General features: G+C 49.9%; 1 protein-coding gene across 7 annotated transcripts in view; it reads right to left on the reverse strand.

The window, feature by feature from the left end:
* ASAP2 (ArfGAP with SH3 domain, ankyrin repeat and PH domain 2) overlaps positions 1-12,732 on the reverse strand; it is a 173,264-nt gene that overhangs the window by 86,017 nt on the left and 74,515 nt on the right. For all 7 annotated transcript variants that reach the window (XM_030311673.1, XM_030311672.1, XM_030311670.1 and 4 more), the window contains exon 3: positions 6,352-6,497. In XM_030311673.1, coding sequence (XP_030167533.1) covers positions 6,352-6,497 — 146 coding nt within the window. The remainder of the gene's footprint in view (positions 1-6,351; positions 6,498-12,732) is intronic.

Below are 12,732 nucleotides of genomic sequence, written 5' to 3' on the forward strand. Positions count from 1 at the left end.
GTGCCATGGGGATTACAACGAGGCAGCCCTGACAGAAAGAAAGAAAGAAAGAAAGAAAGAAAGAAAGAAAGAAAGAAAGAAAGAAAGAAAGAAAGAAAGAAAGAAAGAAAGAAAGAAAAAGAAAGAAAGAAAGAAAGAAAGAAAGAAAGAAAGAAAGAAAGAAAGAAAAATATTATTGAAGTACTTTTACATATATTAGGTATCTGTGCTACAGCCAAGATATGGGGCCCTCAGATTAGCTTTGCTGCTTTTGTTGTTCTAGTCAAAGTTAAGGATGTGTTTTCTTTTCTGGTCAGGGATCTGGGAGTGTAGGGAGAAGCATACAGTGCTGAAGTCTTTGCGAGTCTAAGACAAAGCATTTCCCGCTGTGTATCAGGCCAGTTAAGAAACCAGTGCAAAGGTTTCTAGGCGTCCAAAGTAACCGTCAGTAGGTCTGTCCACAGACTCCATCCTCCTGGAGAGGCTCTAGCCCTCCTGCCCTCCTCACTCAAGGCTTAGAGACTTCTACTTTTCATACAAGCCTACGGCCAAGTTAGCTTCTGTTCCAGCAACCAGTGCTGTGGAGCAAGAAACCGTGGGGGCAGGCGCTGGCAGCAGCAAAACACCAGCAATTAGCAGGGAAAGGAGAGGACACCAAAACGTCAGAAATGGAGAGTGCATAGTCCGGCACCAATCGAGGGGCAGAGAGCCCCCTACACCATGGACAAGACACTAGGGGTTTCTCTGTACTTCAGCGTAGTTCATTAATTTATGCCCCAAACAGCGGTTACGCCTTCCTCCCAAGAAGAGGAAATTACAACCAGTGTCCCTGTCGTTGATAAGAAAGAAAGACATTTTAATATAGAAGACATTTTCAATAAAAGACGTTAAAAGAGAAGACGTCCGTGTACATACTGAGGGTGAAGGCCTCTGGCAGGAAGCTCTCTGTACACTAAGCAAGGAGATGAGCCGTATTAACCTGGGGCACCAGCTCACATTTGGGCAGGCGTGGAGGGCGTGGCAGGAGAACACTGCTGGACTGTTCCCCGCACGGCGGGGCGGGACGCCTCTCCGTGGGCTGTGCCCACGTCCCGAGGACACGGCCCGCAGGCCACCACGTTCCCCCACAGAACGTCACTAGCTCCGTACTCTGCTGCTGTGATGCCTTGTCATGTCGATTAGTCATGTAAAATACATTCATGACTTACGTGCATGTTGGTCAGTGGAACTCTCAAATTCCTCTTTCAATGTGAGACAGGTGAAATGTCCTCCGCCCCCGGATCTGATGCTGGGACGCCCTCCTTCCCTGGGCACCCGCTGGCCCTGATCCCACCTGGGGAAGTTTGCCACCTGTGAGCGCTCAGTTCACTACCAATTCTCTGAAAGAGGACACAGGGACTCCGTGTCTGGGGATGACCTTTCAGCAGTCTGTCCTCTAATACAAAGCCACCTCTCAGCACAGAAGTGGTCCCTGGAAAATCTTTCCAGGATTCTCACAGCCATCTGCTAAGAGGAAGAAGAACCTAAGAAAACTGGGCTGAGTTTAGAACCAGCTTCATTTCACACATGTTACATTTCTGGAGCTGCCTTGTCTCTCCCCTTTTCTGCATTAACTACAGAGAAAATTCAGAGGCTCTCTGAAGGTGAGAATCTCACCCCTTAGTAACAAGATCTCACTTTATATTAAGTTGGCCTTTCTTTGGAGATGTTCCAACGGCTTTATAAACATCCTTTCACGCCACAAAGCAGGTAGGCGGTAATTCTTCTGTCCGGACAAGGGGAGAATTGACAATCTCAGCCACCCAAAACTGAAATGTTTTTAAATGCCTGAGAGAAAGTAAGAGCAAGGCTGTAAAAATAAGAGATAGGACAGATGTGACCAAAAATAGGAATAAGAATGGTATACAAAATACCAAAAAAGGAGAATTTTCCTGTAATCAGCTCGCTCTCAGCAACAGCTTCTTAGAAGCGGCCTCTTGGTGCTCTGGTGGCCGGGCAGCTTTGCCGTCACCACCGGCCTGGAAAATCAGGCCTGATGATGCTAAAGCTAATTTTGGTACCAATAAGACGTTCTCCCTCTCTCTCTGATCTTTGCCAGAAACAGGATCAACAACCCCAACTCCATGAAGTAAAAGCTGAAACTAAAGGAACGCACACAGTCTTGCGCTAACAGGAAGCTCCTATGACCAGAACTGAAGTTAGCGTCTCAGAACGACACTAAGATGTCACTGTGTGCTGGGCTTAATTTACAAAAAACCTTTCCCGCTTACTCCTTTCCTCTTGGTGCTGGCCCTGAGGCAGGCCTGGTTTTCCCACCCTTGTGTTACAATGAGGAAACCAAGGCCACCCGGCTGCCTCGGGGCCACTGCCACTCAGCCTGGCCTGCGTTTCCCTCTACGCTTTCCCCACACTGCCATCCCTCCTGTTCGATCCTTTCCTCTCCAGAACAGCTGACAAGAAGGCTCAATTTCCTTAAATGCCACAGTGGACACAGTATGGATTTGGAGCTGTGTTTGTTTTTTTGTTTTGTTTTGTTTGAGAGAGAGAGAGAACGAAACAGAGAATCCTGATCAGTACAGAGTCTGACACGGGGCTTGAACCCACGCACCGTGAGGTGGCAACCTGAGCTGAAATCGAGTTGGATGCTTAACTGACCGAGCCACCCGGGTGCCCCTGGATTTGGAGTTTTAAGACCTGGATTTGAATCCCAACTCTGTCGCGTGATCACTACAGACCCGGTAAGCCAATCAGATGAAGGTAACACAAGCCGTCTCCCACAGCCGTCAGGAACAGAAGGAACCAGCAGGAACAAGTGTCCCCTTAATGCCTCACGCCAGGGTTACTGCCCCATGGGTGCTCATTAACGATGGCCACTGACAACTTACTGCAGAAAGCGGGGGCCCTGCCGGGACTCCCACAGTGCTCAAGGTGGCAAAGCCGTGGGGTGGTGGGCGGAGCAGTAGTCCGCAAGGTGCGGGCCCTGCCCTGCCCTCAGTTTTGCAGAAAATCAGGAGAAGAAGGGGCGGTTTTATTCAAGCGCGCTGGTGTCTGTGTCACTGATGGAGAAGGCTTGCCTCGCCAAAACCACGTGCCCAAGTTTTTGGTTTTTAAAATTCCATTTCAGAGATGGGTCAGTGATACCTCGTAGTTCACTCTAGTTGTGATTCTGGCACGTGCGGTTAAGAGCGAAGGGCAGTTCCTTTCCAACCGCATGCCTCAGTCATATAACCTACAGAGCAGGGGGAACACGGACTCGCTCGGCAGGGTTGTTGTAGAGATGAAGTAAGTTAAGACGAATAAAGCAACCGGCAAATTCCACACACAAAACCGGGTATGGTATTCTCGGTCTCGTTTTCTCTAACAGAACAAAACGAACACACACAACTCCAAATCCATCGTCCTCTCCCATTTCAGAGCAGAGAAAAGCCAGGTGTAGAGATGAGCCGGATGAAGATAAAGAGTAGCTGCCTGGGTGAGGGGGAGGCCCTGCTGGCGTTCCCTTCGCCGTCCTCCTGGGGTCCCTGTCACCGCCTCCCTCCTGGCTGGATCCTGTTTCCTGACTCACACATCTTCCTCTTTCTTGGCTTCCCTCTTCATTTTGCTAAAGCACGTCCTTCAGGAGTTCCAGAGAAATGACGCACTGGCGCCACACTTTTTGAGCCTTGCATGTCTGAAAGTGTCTCTGCTTCTACCCCTGTGTGCAGCTGCTGGGATTCCAGGTTAGACTCGTGCTCCTCGGGATATTGGTGGCCTTGCTCCGTGCCTCACAAATTCCAGCGTTCCTGCTGAGATGTCCAATACCACTGATTTTTTTAATGTTTATTTTGAGAGAGAGAGAGAGAGCGCACACACGAGTGGCAGAGAGGGAGGGAGAGCATCCCAAGCAGGCTCCTTGCTGTCAGCACAGAGCCCGACACGGGGCTCGAACTCATGAGATCATGACCTGGGCCGAGATCAAGGGCTGGACGCCGAGCCCCCTGAGCCACCCAGGTGCCCCCGACACCACTGATTCTTAATCCACCACGTGCCTTCTGAAGCGTTAAGACCCGTCACCTGTGGTGGGTCCTCTTCCCTCACTGTTCCGGGCACCGGCCGGCCTTCGATCTGGAGACCAGCCACACCTTGTTATGCTCACGACACCCTCCTGTTTTCCATTCTCTCTGAGGCACCTGTCCACTGAGGGTTAATCCTCATCTCGTCTTTTATTTTCCATGTTTTTGTTTTGCTTTATTTTTTATCTGTTTTCTGAGAGGCCTCTATTGCAACCTTCTCACTGGATTTTTGCTTTTACATTTTCTCACAGCAACCGTCTCTGTCCTTTAACGATACGCTGCATCCCGGCCCCTTCCCTCTGACACAAGGTCTACCCTGATCTCTCTGAGGCATTAAATGCAGCCTCTTTAAAGTTCTCTTCTGCCCTTCACGCTGCCCGTTTCCTCTAAGTCCTTTCTTCTGCTTATTTTGGTCTTTCATCCTGGAGGCCATTAGCTCCTACCCAAGAGCGAGGCACTCAGAGCAGGGAAGGGGCGGACCCACAGGGGCGCTGGGAGAGTGGGCTGCAGGCGGCCTGTGTCACAAGAAGACCCCCACAGGTCTTCCCTGGGACCATTCAGCTTCTCCAGTTTCAAAATTTTTTTTGATGTCTATTTATTTATTTTGAGAAAAAGAGACAAAGCCGGGGAGGGGCAGGGGGAGAAGGGGAGCGAATCCCAAGCAAGCTCTGCATGGTCAGCAAGGAGCCCCATGCAGGGCTGTAACTCATGAACATGAGTTCCTGATGTTTCAGATCAGAGTTCTGAGTTTCAGATCATGACATGCGCTGAAATCGATTGTCAGGTGCTTAATGAACTAAGCCACCCAGGTGCCCCTTCTCCAGTTTAAAAAAAAAAAAAAAGCTCCAATCTGACTCAGTGGTGAGAACCTAATAAGCATGTCTGCCGGGGTCCAGGGAGTGGGCCGATGGGGGGCTGGAGCTCCCTGTTCGAGGTGCTGGCTGCCAGCCTGTTTGGAGCATGAAGAAACGAGTGACCAAATTGATAAAACCCCACAAGACTGCAAATTAACGTGAGTAAAAAACTCAAGTACAGTAATGGCTTTTTAGTGCTACCATTCCTAACTGAAATATTTTACAAGTGAAGACAGAGCCTTAAGGACCTGGTTCCTTCCCCTCTCCCTTATTAGCTCATACACAATGTCCCCTCCCTGCCACCTCCTCTAGCCAGACGTACAAACCTGCCATCATCATCACTCCAAGAACGATGAGCTACTTTTTTCGCTTGTAATTCGCGTGCGGACGGGAGAAATGAGAAAGGCACTGCTGTTGGCGACCCTGACCTGCTCTGGTCACCCATGACCTTGGGGGAGCGAAACAGGAAAGAGATGCGGGGACCATCCTGGCATACATTCCCCTTGTGGAAGAGACCAGGCGGCAGGTCACAAACACCCTCTCGGGCCGTCCACGTGTTCGGGACTCTGCTCCCACAAGGGAAGGCACAGAGCTGCCAAGCCCGAGAAAGAACCCCATTCACCCCGGCTCCCCGGCACCTACCGCAGGCAAGAAGTGCCTGTTCCGTGTTTCCATGTACTTCAGTGACTTTTTTTAGGCTCTGCATTTGGGAGCATAAAAGGCCTTTAAATATTCATAGCAATTTCTGTGCTTTGATTATAGGTTACCTTGCTGTGTAAGACAGGCCTGAAACATATTTGTTAAATATTGTTAAGTTTAAATGCCTACCATAATTACCAGAAACAGGACTATTCTACATAGCTTAGAAACTTAAAAATTAAAGTCAGAGGCCCTTAAGAAGATGAATGCTTTTATCCATTTTGTCCCACAGCTGTGCATATTTAAAAGGCTGACTTGAATTTAAAAAGCCGTGTGACCATGAAAATTGCAATTCTAAAATGTATTCCAAAGTGACCTAATGTGATGGAAAATACAATTCCTTTAGGTACCACATGAGCTATGAAATTTATTCCTGTTCATCAAACAAACCTTAACTATCCTCTACCGAGCTACCTTTCCATCTAAAGTAACGGCAGGGGCACCTGGGTGGCTCAGTCACTTGAGCATCTGACTTCGGCTCAGGTCACGATCTCAGGGCTCGTGAGTTTGAGCCCCACGTCGGACTCTGTGCTGACAGCTTGGAGCCTGGAGCCTGCTTTGGATTCTGTGTCCCCATCTCTCTCTGCCCCTCTCCTGCTTACACACACACACACACACACACACACACACACACTCTCTCTCTCTCTCTCTCTCTCTCTCAAAAATAAACTTTAAAGACAAATTTTTAAAAAGTAAAATAGAAAAATAAAGCCACGGCAGGCACGTCACACGTGACCCACCAGCTGCACGTGTATGTGGACACTTACCAGGTTTTTGAAAAGTGCCGTCAACTCCTTTGTGAACACTGAGAACTTCAGGAATGCGCTTCCTAAGTCCGGGTCGTCTCTGCACACACAGTTGCCACCGAACTTCTCCAGAGCCTGGGTGTACTGCTCTTCATTTTCCACGTGAGCTACGGGCAGCAAGGTGAGATGCGTGGTTAATACGGCAACCTCTCCATCCCCGTCCTCAGCAGGCTCTTCTTAGTTGTGAATAAAACTGAACACATCAGCAGGACAAAAACCTGAGACAAGTCAAGGTGCACCAGGAACAGAAATCACTTTGCCGTCCTGACAACGCCCCGTCGTGCTGGCAACAGATCCCAAAGGACAAGCACGATGACCGGGAGGGAAAGTCCCCAGATTCTTCCTCGGGTAAAGAAAACCACTGCCAGCCAATACCTGGGCCTGAAAACCATGGCAAGCAAGGGGAACATTTGTCTGTGATGGGCCGCCCCGACCCTGAGCCAGATTCCCATGACCCGTGAATGGTGTGCCTGCCCACCTTACCAGGGAGGCGCTATGCCCTGGACCCCCAGTGGTGGCCTCAGGGGCTTCCGACATGAGTCTACCAAACAGAAGAGAAAATTAATTTCACTGTTTAAGCCCTTTTTCCTTGTTTTTATTTTTATTTTTTCCTTTGACATTTCAGAAAAGGACTTGAGAGTTCTGGATAAATTAAATGCATTTCTGAGACTATACTCAGCAAACAAGACAGAAAAACACACATATGGGTCCTGAAGAATGTGTGGCAGAGCAGAAGAGCCCTCAGATCTGGGTTCTAGGCCCATGCCTTCCGTGGCATGGAAGGAGCACGTACGTGACTCCGGTGAGTAAATGACACAATGTCTCAGCCACCGGAAGGTCAGAGATCTGCTGTGCGATACTCACAAGGATAAGGGGAGAATCAAAGAAGAGTGTGGCTGACATCGGCCCCCACCCAACAGCACTGACTGGTAGTCAGCAACAGCAGATGTCATTCATATGATGCACAGTTTATGTTTTTCCACTCCTCACGACAACTTTGTAAGACATATGCATTTTTTCTCATCATGGTGAAAAGAAATCGGGGCTCAAAGAGATCAAATAAGTTGTCCTGGAAAACAGAATCAGCAAGTGGCCGAGCCAGAGTTCAAACCAGCTTGTTTGGGGGTGGGGGGGGCCAGGGTTCTGTGCACTGGTGTCTGTGTCACTGATGGAGAAGGCTTGCCTCGCCAAAACCACGTGCCCAAGTTTTTCATTTTTAAAATTCCATTTCAGAGATGGGTCAGTTATACCTCGTAGTTCACTCTAGTTGTGATTCTGGCACATGCGGTTAAGAGCGAAGGGCAGTTCCTTTCCAACCGCATGCTCTTTTAGAACTATTTCAAAAGTTGGTGGTCAAGACATGGGCAATTCCAGTGTGGCTTTGGAAGGGAGCGACGGCCACAGCAGACGTCTGGTGCTGAGGTCACTCCACTGGGTGGGAGAAAACAGAAATGCAGAGACCTAAGTCGCCCTGGGAGCCAGGGGGGAGCCCCTCAAAATGGTGCCTGTGCCACTCTAAGTGAACACTCACGGGGCACTCACCGGGTGAGGGAATTCACCTTCAGTTAATGCCTACCAGGTGGCCTTTAAAGCCTTTGTTCAACTTAACTTGGTTAACACTCTGAGGTGTTAACATTATCATCCCTATTACCTTCTGAATGGGGTGGAACTCAGCGGGGTGATACGATTCTTCGCCCAAGATGGTACGATTGGTAAGAGGTGGGGCAGGGGTCAAATCCACCCTCTGTCCACTCTGCGGGCTGCCTCCCATGGTCAGCCACCTGGGGGAAAGAGGAACCTGCCTTGTCTTCACTGGTCGTCAGCCAACCCGATGCAGGACAGACAGCAAGGCTTCACGCTGCAGCACCAGGAAGAATGACGAGCCTCCTGTCATCCCTGGCTTGGAGCTTCTCAATCGACTGCCTCGTACAGGTTATGTCTTAAAACATTCTTTCCCTTACAAATCTTCAAAATAACGTGCTGCTTCCAGCAACCCCAACCATCATCAATGAAGTGTTTGGTCCATCATGATCACCATGATCTCACACGTCTCAAGTGTTCTGTTCCACTGCAGTCATTATTTCTGATGCTCAAACTGTCCCAACTTAGGTCAGTGGGACCCTCTTCACGCTGATCTCACTGGGTTTTTTTTTATTATTATTTATTTTTTTAATGTTTTTATTTATTTTTGAGACAGAGAGAGACAGAGCATGAGCAGGGGAGGGGCAGAGAGAGAGAGGGAGACACAGAATCCGAAGCAGGCTCCAGGCTCTGAGCTGTCAGCACAGAGCCCGACGCGGGGCTCGAACTCACAAACTGCGAGATCATGACCTGAGCTGAAGTCGGATGCTCAATCGACTGAGCCACCCAGGCGCCCCTCATTGGGGTTGTTAACACAAATTTCTCTCCTTGCAAACAAATTGGTAGCTTCTTGAGAAAGACCGTAGCCCTGTGTCTCTCTGTGTCTTCCTGAAACAGCAGTGTGGTGCCCCACTGTGAGCACAGTAAACCCTCCATAAATACAGATTAACTGATTGACCCACTGGTCCAGATCGCCCAAAGTTCTGAGATTTTCCTACTAGAGAACAGAAAGTAGTTGAGCGCCTTTATTTTTCTTTTGCCGAAAACAAACTTAAAATAGGAACCCAAAATAAATAGCTTGGGAATAAAGTTTCTGGAAGGAACCCAAACTGGTCTATCAGCTTTTATTTACGAAATTGTGAAAGCTGTTTTTCTAAAAAGAGCTCGCTCTCTTGCCTCCCCCAATGTTCAAATATATCTTAAACTCTGGTTCATATTAATGATCCAGAACCCCAAATCCTTCATGTGAGAGGGACTTAGGAAAATGAGGCTCCAAGTCACCGAGACCACGGCAGGACAAGACTCTGTTTCTTTCTCAATTCTAACCCCACGGCCCTTCCGTTTCCCACATCCCACTGCCCCGAAGTCACACTTTCCACCAACCCAAGTAAAGGGATGAAATGAGAGAGTCTCAGAAAAGTCTATTACGAAGCCAGTAAGCACACGTCCGTTCTGAATTTAGAAGTGAGGACAGCGTTTTGTTGTGTGCTTTTCAGTTTACTTGGTTCTGTTATTTTCAAAAACCCCAGTACCAAGGAGAAGGCCCCGAGCATACAGTGGAAGCCCAAACAGTTGGACCCTAACAGCACAAAGGCTGCCTGTTTATTAACCCTGTGTTATTCCACAAAGGGCCAAGCACAGCGAGGAAGCAAGCCGGGGGCCCAGCACTGCCAAAGGACAGCGGGGGTCCAGAGCCAACTCACCTTCAACCAACCCTTACTTCCACCTCATGTATTTCACTCGTTACCCCCAAGCCTGCAACAGGGGTGGGACCACGTGCTGGGGCGGGACACGACGACGAGGGCGCACGTGGTAGCTGGCATGTGCCTCTAGGGAAGGACACGCTAATCCACGCCGCCGATGGCCCGTGCCGTGCCAGGTGCTGAGGATTCAGAGACGCCAAGAAGCCGACATCTGAACTGGGGTTCCAAGGTCAGGTGGCAATTTCCAAACAGGGAAGAAAGAGGAAGGTAGTCGACCCCAGGGAGCGGCGTGGAGCCTCGTGTGTTCAGAGGCTGTGAACGCTTTCTCAGGTGGAAAGCCCCGGCCTGCACGCGGCGCTCAACCCTCAAAACCACCACAGGGCAGCACAGGCCCTCCTCCTCAGGGCCATCCATGCCCACCACTAGGTCTTTTCAGTTGAAATGGGCCCCGGCCCAGAAGCCTCTCTTTACAGACAGGAGCGCAAAGCTCAGAGAGGGTGCCGACTTGCTCAAGGTGACACAGCAGATCTGGAGCAGCGTTGGAGCAAAAGCTCAGGTTTCCTGACACCCAGTCCTCCAGCGTTCTCTCATCTGCTCGTCACGCAGCCACGGCTTTCGGCTCTAGGCTGACGGAAGTGTCACAGTCCGCCAGCCGAGCACACGTGCCGGTAACCCAAACACCAAGGGCCACAACCAGAGAGCAACGGGGGTGGGCAGGTCACCCTGACTCGGCCCATCCGAGCCCCTGCTCCTGGCCAGACCGCCAGCCGCTCCGGTCAACCCCGTCTGACACCACACATCCCAACCACCCATGCAGACAGCTCCGCCAAGGGTGCATTTAGGAAGAGACGTGTGTTTCTCTGCAGTGGCGGCTTTACAAAGACACTCCCTGGATTGCATGGCGATTGACAGTCACCCGTGGGCCACAATTTTAATGTCAGGATAATCTGCACATCAAGGACACCATTTCCCTGCACGCGGGCGACCCTACGCCTCGCCTGCTTTTGCATCTGACGTGGAGCACGCATCTCCCGGGAGAACAACTGTTTCCCGACAGGATCAAAGAGGTCCCTGTTTCCGACAGGATCTCTGTCCTGCGACCATCCATCCCGTGGGAGAAAACCGTTTTTAGAGCTTTATTTCCAGAGTCGTCCCAGATGAGAGCCGCTCAGTTCACCATCTGGTAATCTGTATCGACAGCCCACAGCAGTTCTACCATCCAATAACCCCACTTCAGAAATCTATTCTAAGGAAACAATCCGGGTGACCAAGAGATGTGTGTACAGAAGAATCTGCAGAGAATGAGAACGGAGACCGCCCAGCGCTCCAACAATGTGGAAACGGTTAAAGAACGGTCTCTCCAAAGTGGAGTCCTATGGAGGTTTTTGAAATCATGGACTAGGAACATGGTCAGGATACGTAAAAAAAAAAAAAAAAAAAAAAAAGGTAGGATACAAAACTGCACATTTAGTGTCCACTTTGTAAAAAGTTAGAATATAGAGAAGAGTCTGAAAGGAAAAGGCATCAAAATGCTAAGTGGTGGTAAACACAGCGAGCACTCAACCACCAGCGCGGTCTATGCGACACTGGACCCTTTCCGGGTGGGCGTCTCACGGCCCCGGGAGCATCCGTGGGAGCGGACACGCCCAGCCCGGGGCTGCAGACCAGGAGCACACCCCGCCTGTCACCTGGGAAGCGGGACCTGCCCACGACCATGACTTTGTGCTACTGCTTTTCTTCTTTCCTTTTTGATTTTATTTGGAAGTACTCGTTGCACCCAACGTGGGGCTCGAACTCACAGCCCTGCGATCAAGAGTCTCGTACTCCCCTCACTGAGCCAGCCAGGAGCCCCTGTTCTACTGCTTCTCTGAATTTTCTAAACGAAGCTCATATAATCTTTATAATCCGAAAGCAACATCTAGAATAAATAAATTAAACTCAGGTGTCAGCTACAACGGGTAGATTGCTCTGGCTCTGTGTGCCTGTGGAGGATATTATATTCTGTCTCCCCGCCAGTCTCTCCTGGACAGGCTGACATGATAGAGACAGACCTTGGGACCCGAGTACCTACCCGAATTATCTCTGACAAGACACAGGTGCCTATAACCAAAACCAGTTTGATGAGAACACCCTTCCTACTTTATAACCCCTGAGCCCACGCTCAAGACAAGCCAGACAGGAGGGAAAGGTGGCCTCCCTCTTGGAGCCTCATCACTTGCCATTTCTCCAACATACTGTGCTCTTTTCTATTTTCAAAACTCATTTCCTTTAACTCTTTCCTGGGGCGTCCCCGCTGACCTTATGGCAACTACCAGTCCTTACGGAGGTCATCACGGATGTATCTAGTCTGGTTATGTCTAGCACAGGAAGCTCGCGATGGAGTCAATTAAGGTCAAGGTGTGGGCTGGCTATTGAAATATGAAAACTTTGGTCTGAGATCACCGCGTACTCTTTGATCCCGCCCTATATTAATGACAAAAAAATGAGAGTTAGAGGTCTGTGTAAAGAACTCCACACAGCCCCCCTGCCTCTATATAAAACTCCCACTGCTCGCAGAAAAGTGCATTTGGGAGGAAAGGGGGAGGGGGGAAGAACAGAGACCAGTCTACTAGATGAGGTCTTTTTTTTTTATGTTGTCCTTTCTGTCACTTTAGATTACAGGCTCAGAGTACAGAAAACCTCTCAACATGTACTTGTATGTACTCATTCTGTAGCTCCCAAATACGTGCTACCAGTCAAGAACTTTCTGGTTACGACAGGGTAACAACCCAATCACCCTGAAAGCCCATTCTGCAGTGAGCACTAATGAACACTAAAGATTCATGAACCACAGCCCCTGCCTCAAGGAGCAAACCTCTGCAAGAGAGAAAGACTCACACGCCCGTCAGTTCGGTGCAGAGTGCGCAGCTAGAAAGGGAACGACACGGGGGGCGCCTGGGTGGCGCAGTCGGTTAAGCGTCTGACTTCAGCCAGGTCACGATCTCGCGGTCCGTGAGTTCGAGCCCCGCATCAGGCTCTGGGCTGATGGCTCAGAGCCTGGAGCCTGTTTCCGATTCTG

The sequence above is a fragment of the Lynx canadensis genome, chromosome A3 (assembly GCF_007474595.2).
Source record: "Lynx canadensis isolate LIC74 chromosome A3, mLynCan4.pri.v2, whole genome shotgun sequence".
In the NCBI taxonomy this organism is placed as follows: Eukaryota; Metazoa; Chordata; class Mammalia; order Carnivora; family Felidae; genus Lynx; species Lynx canadensis.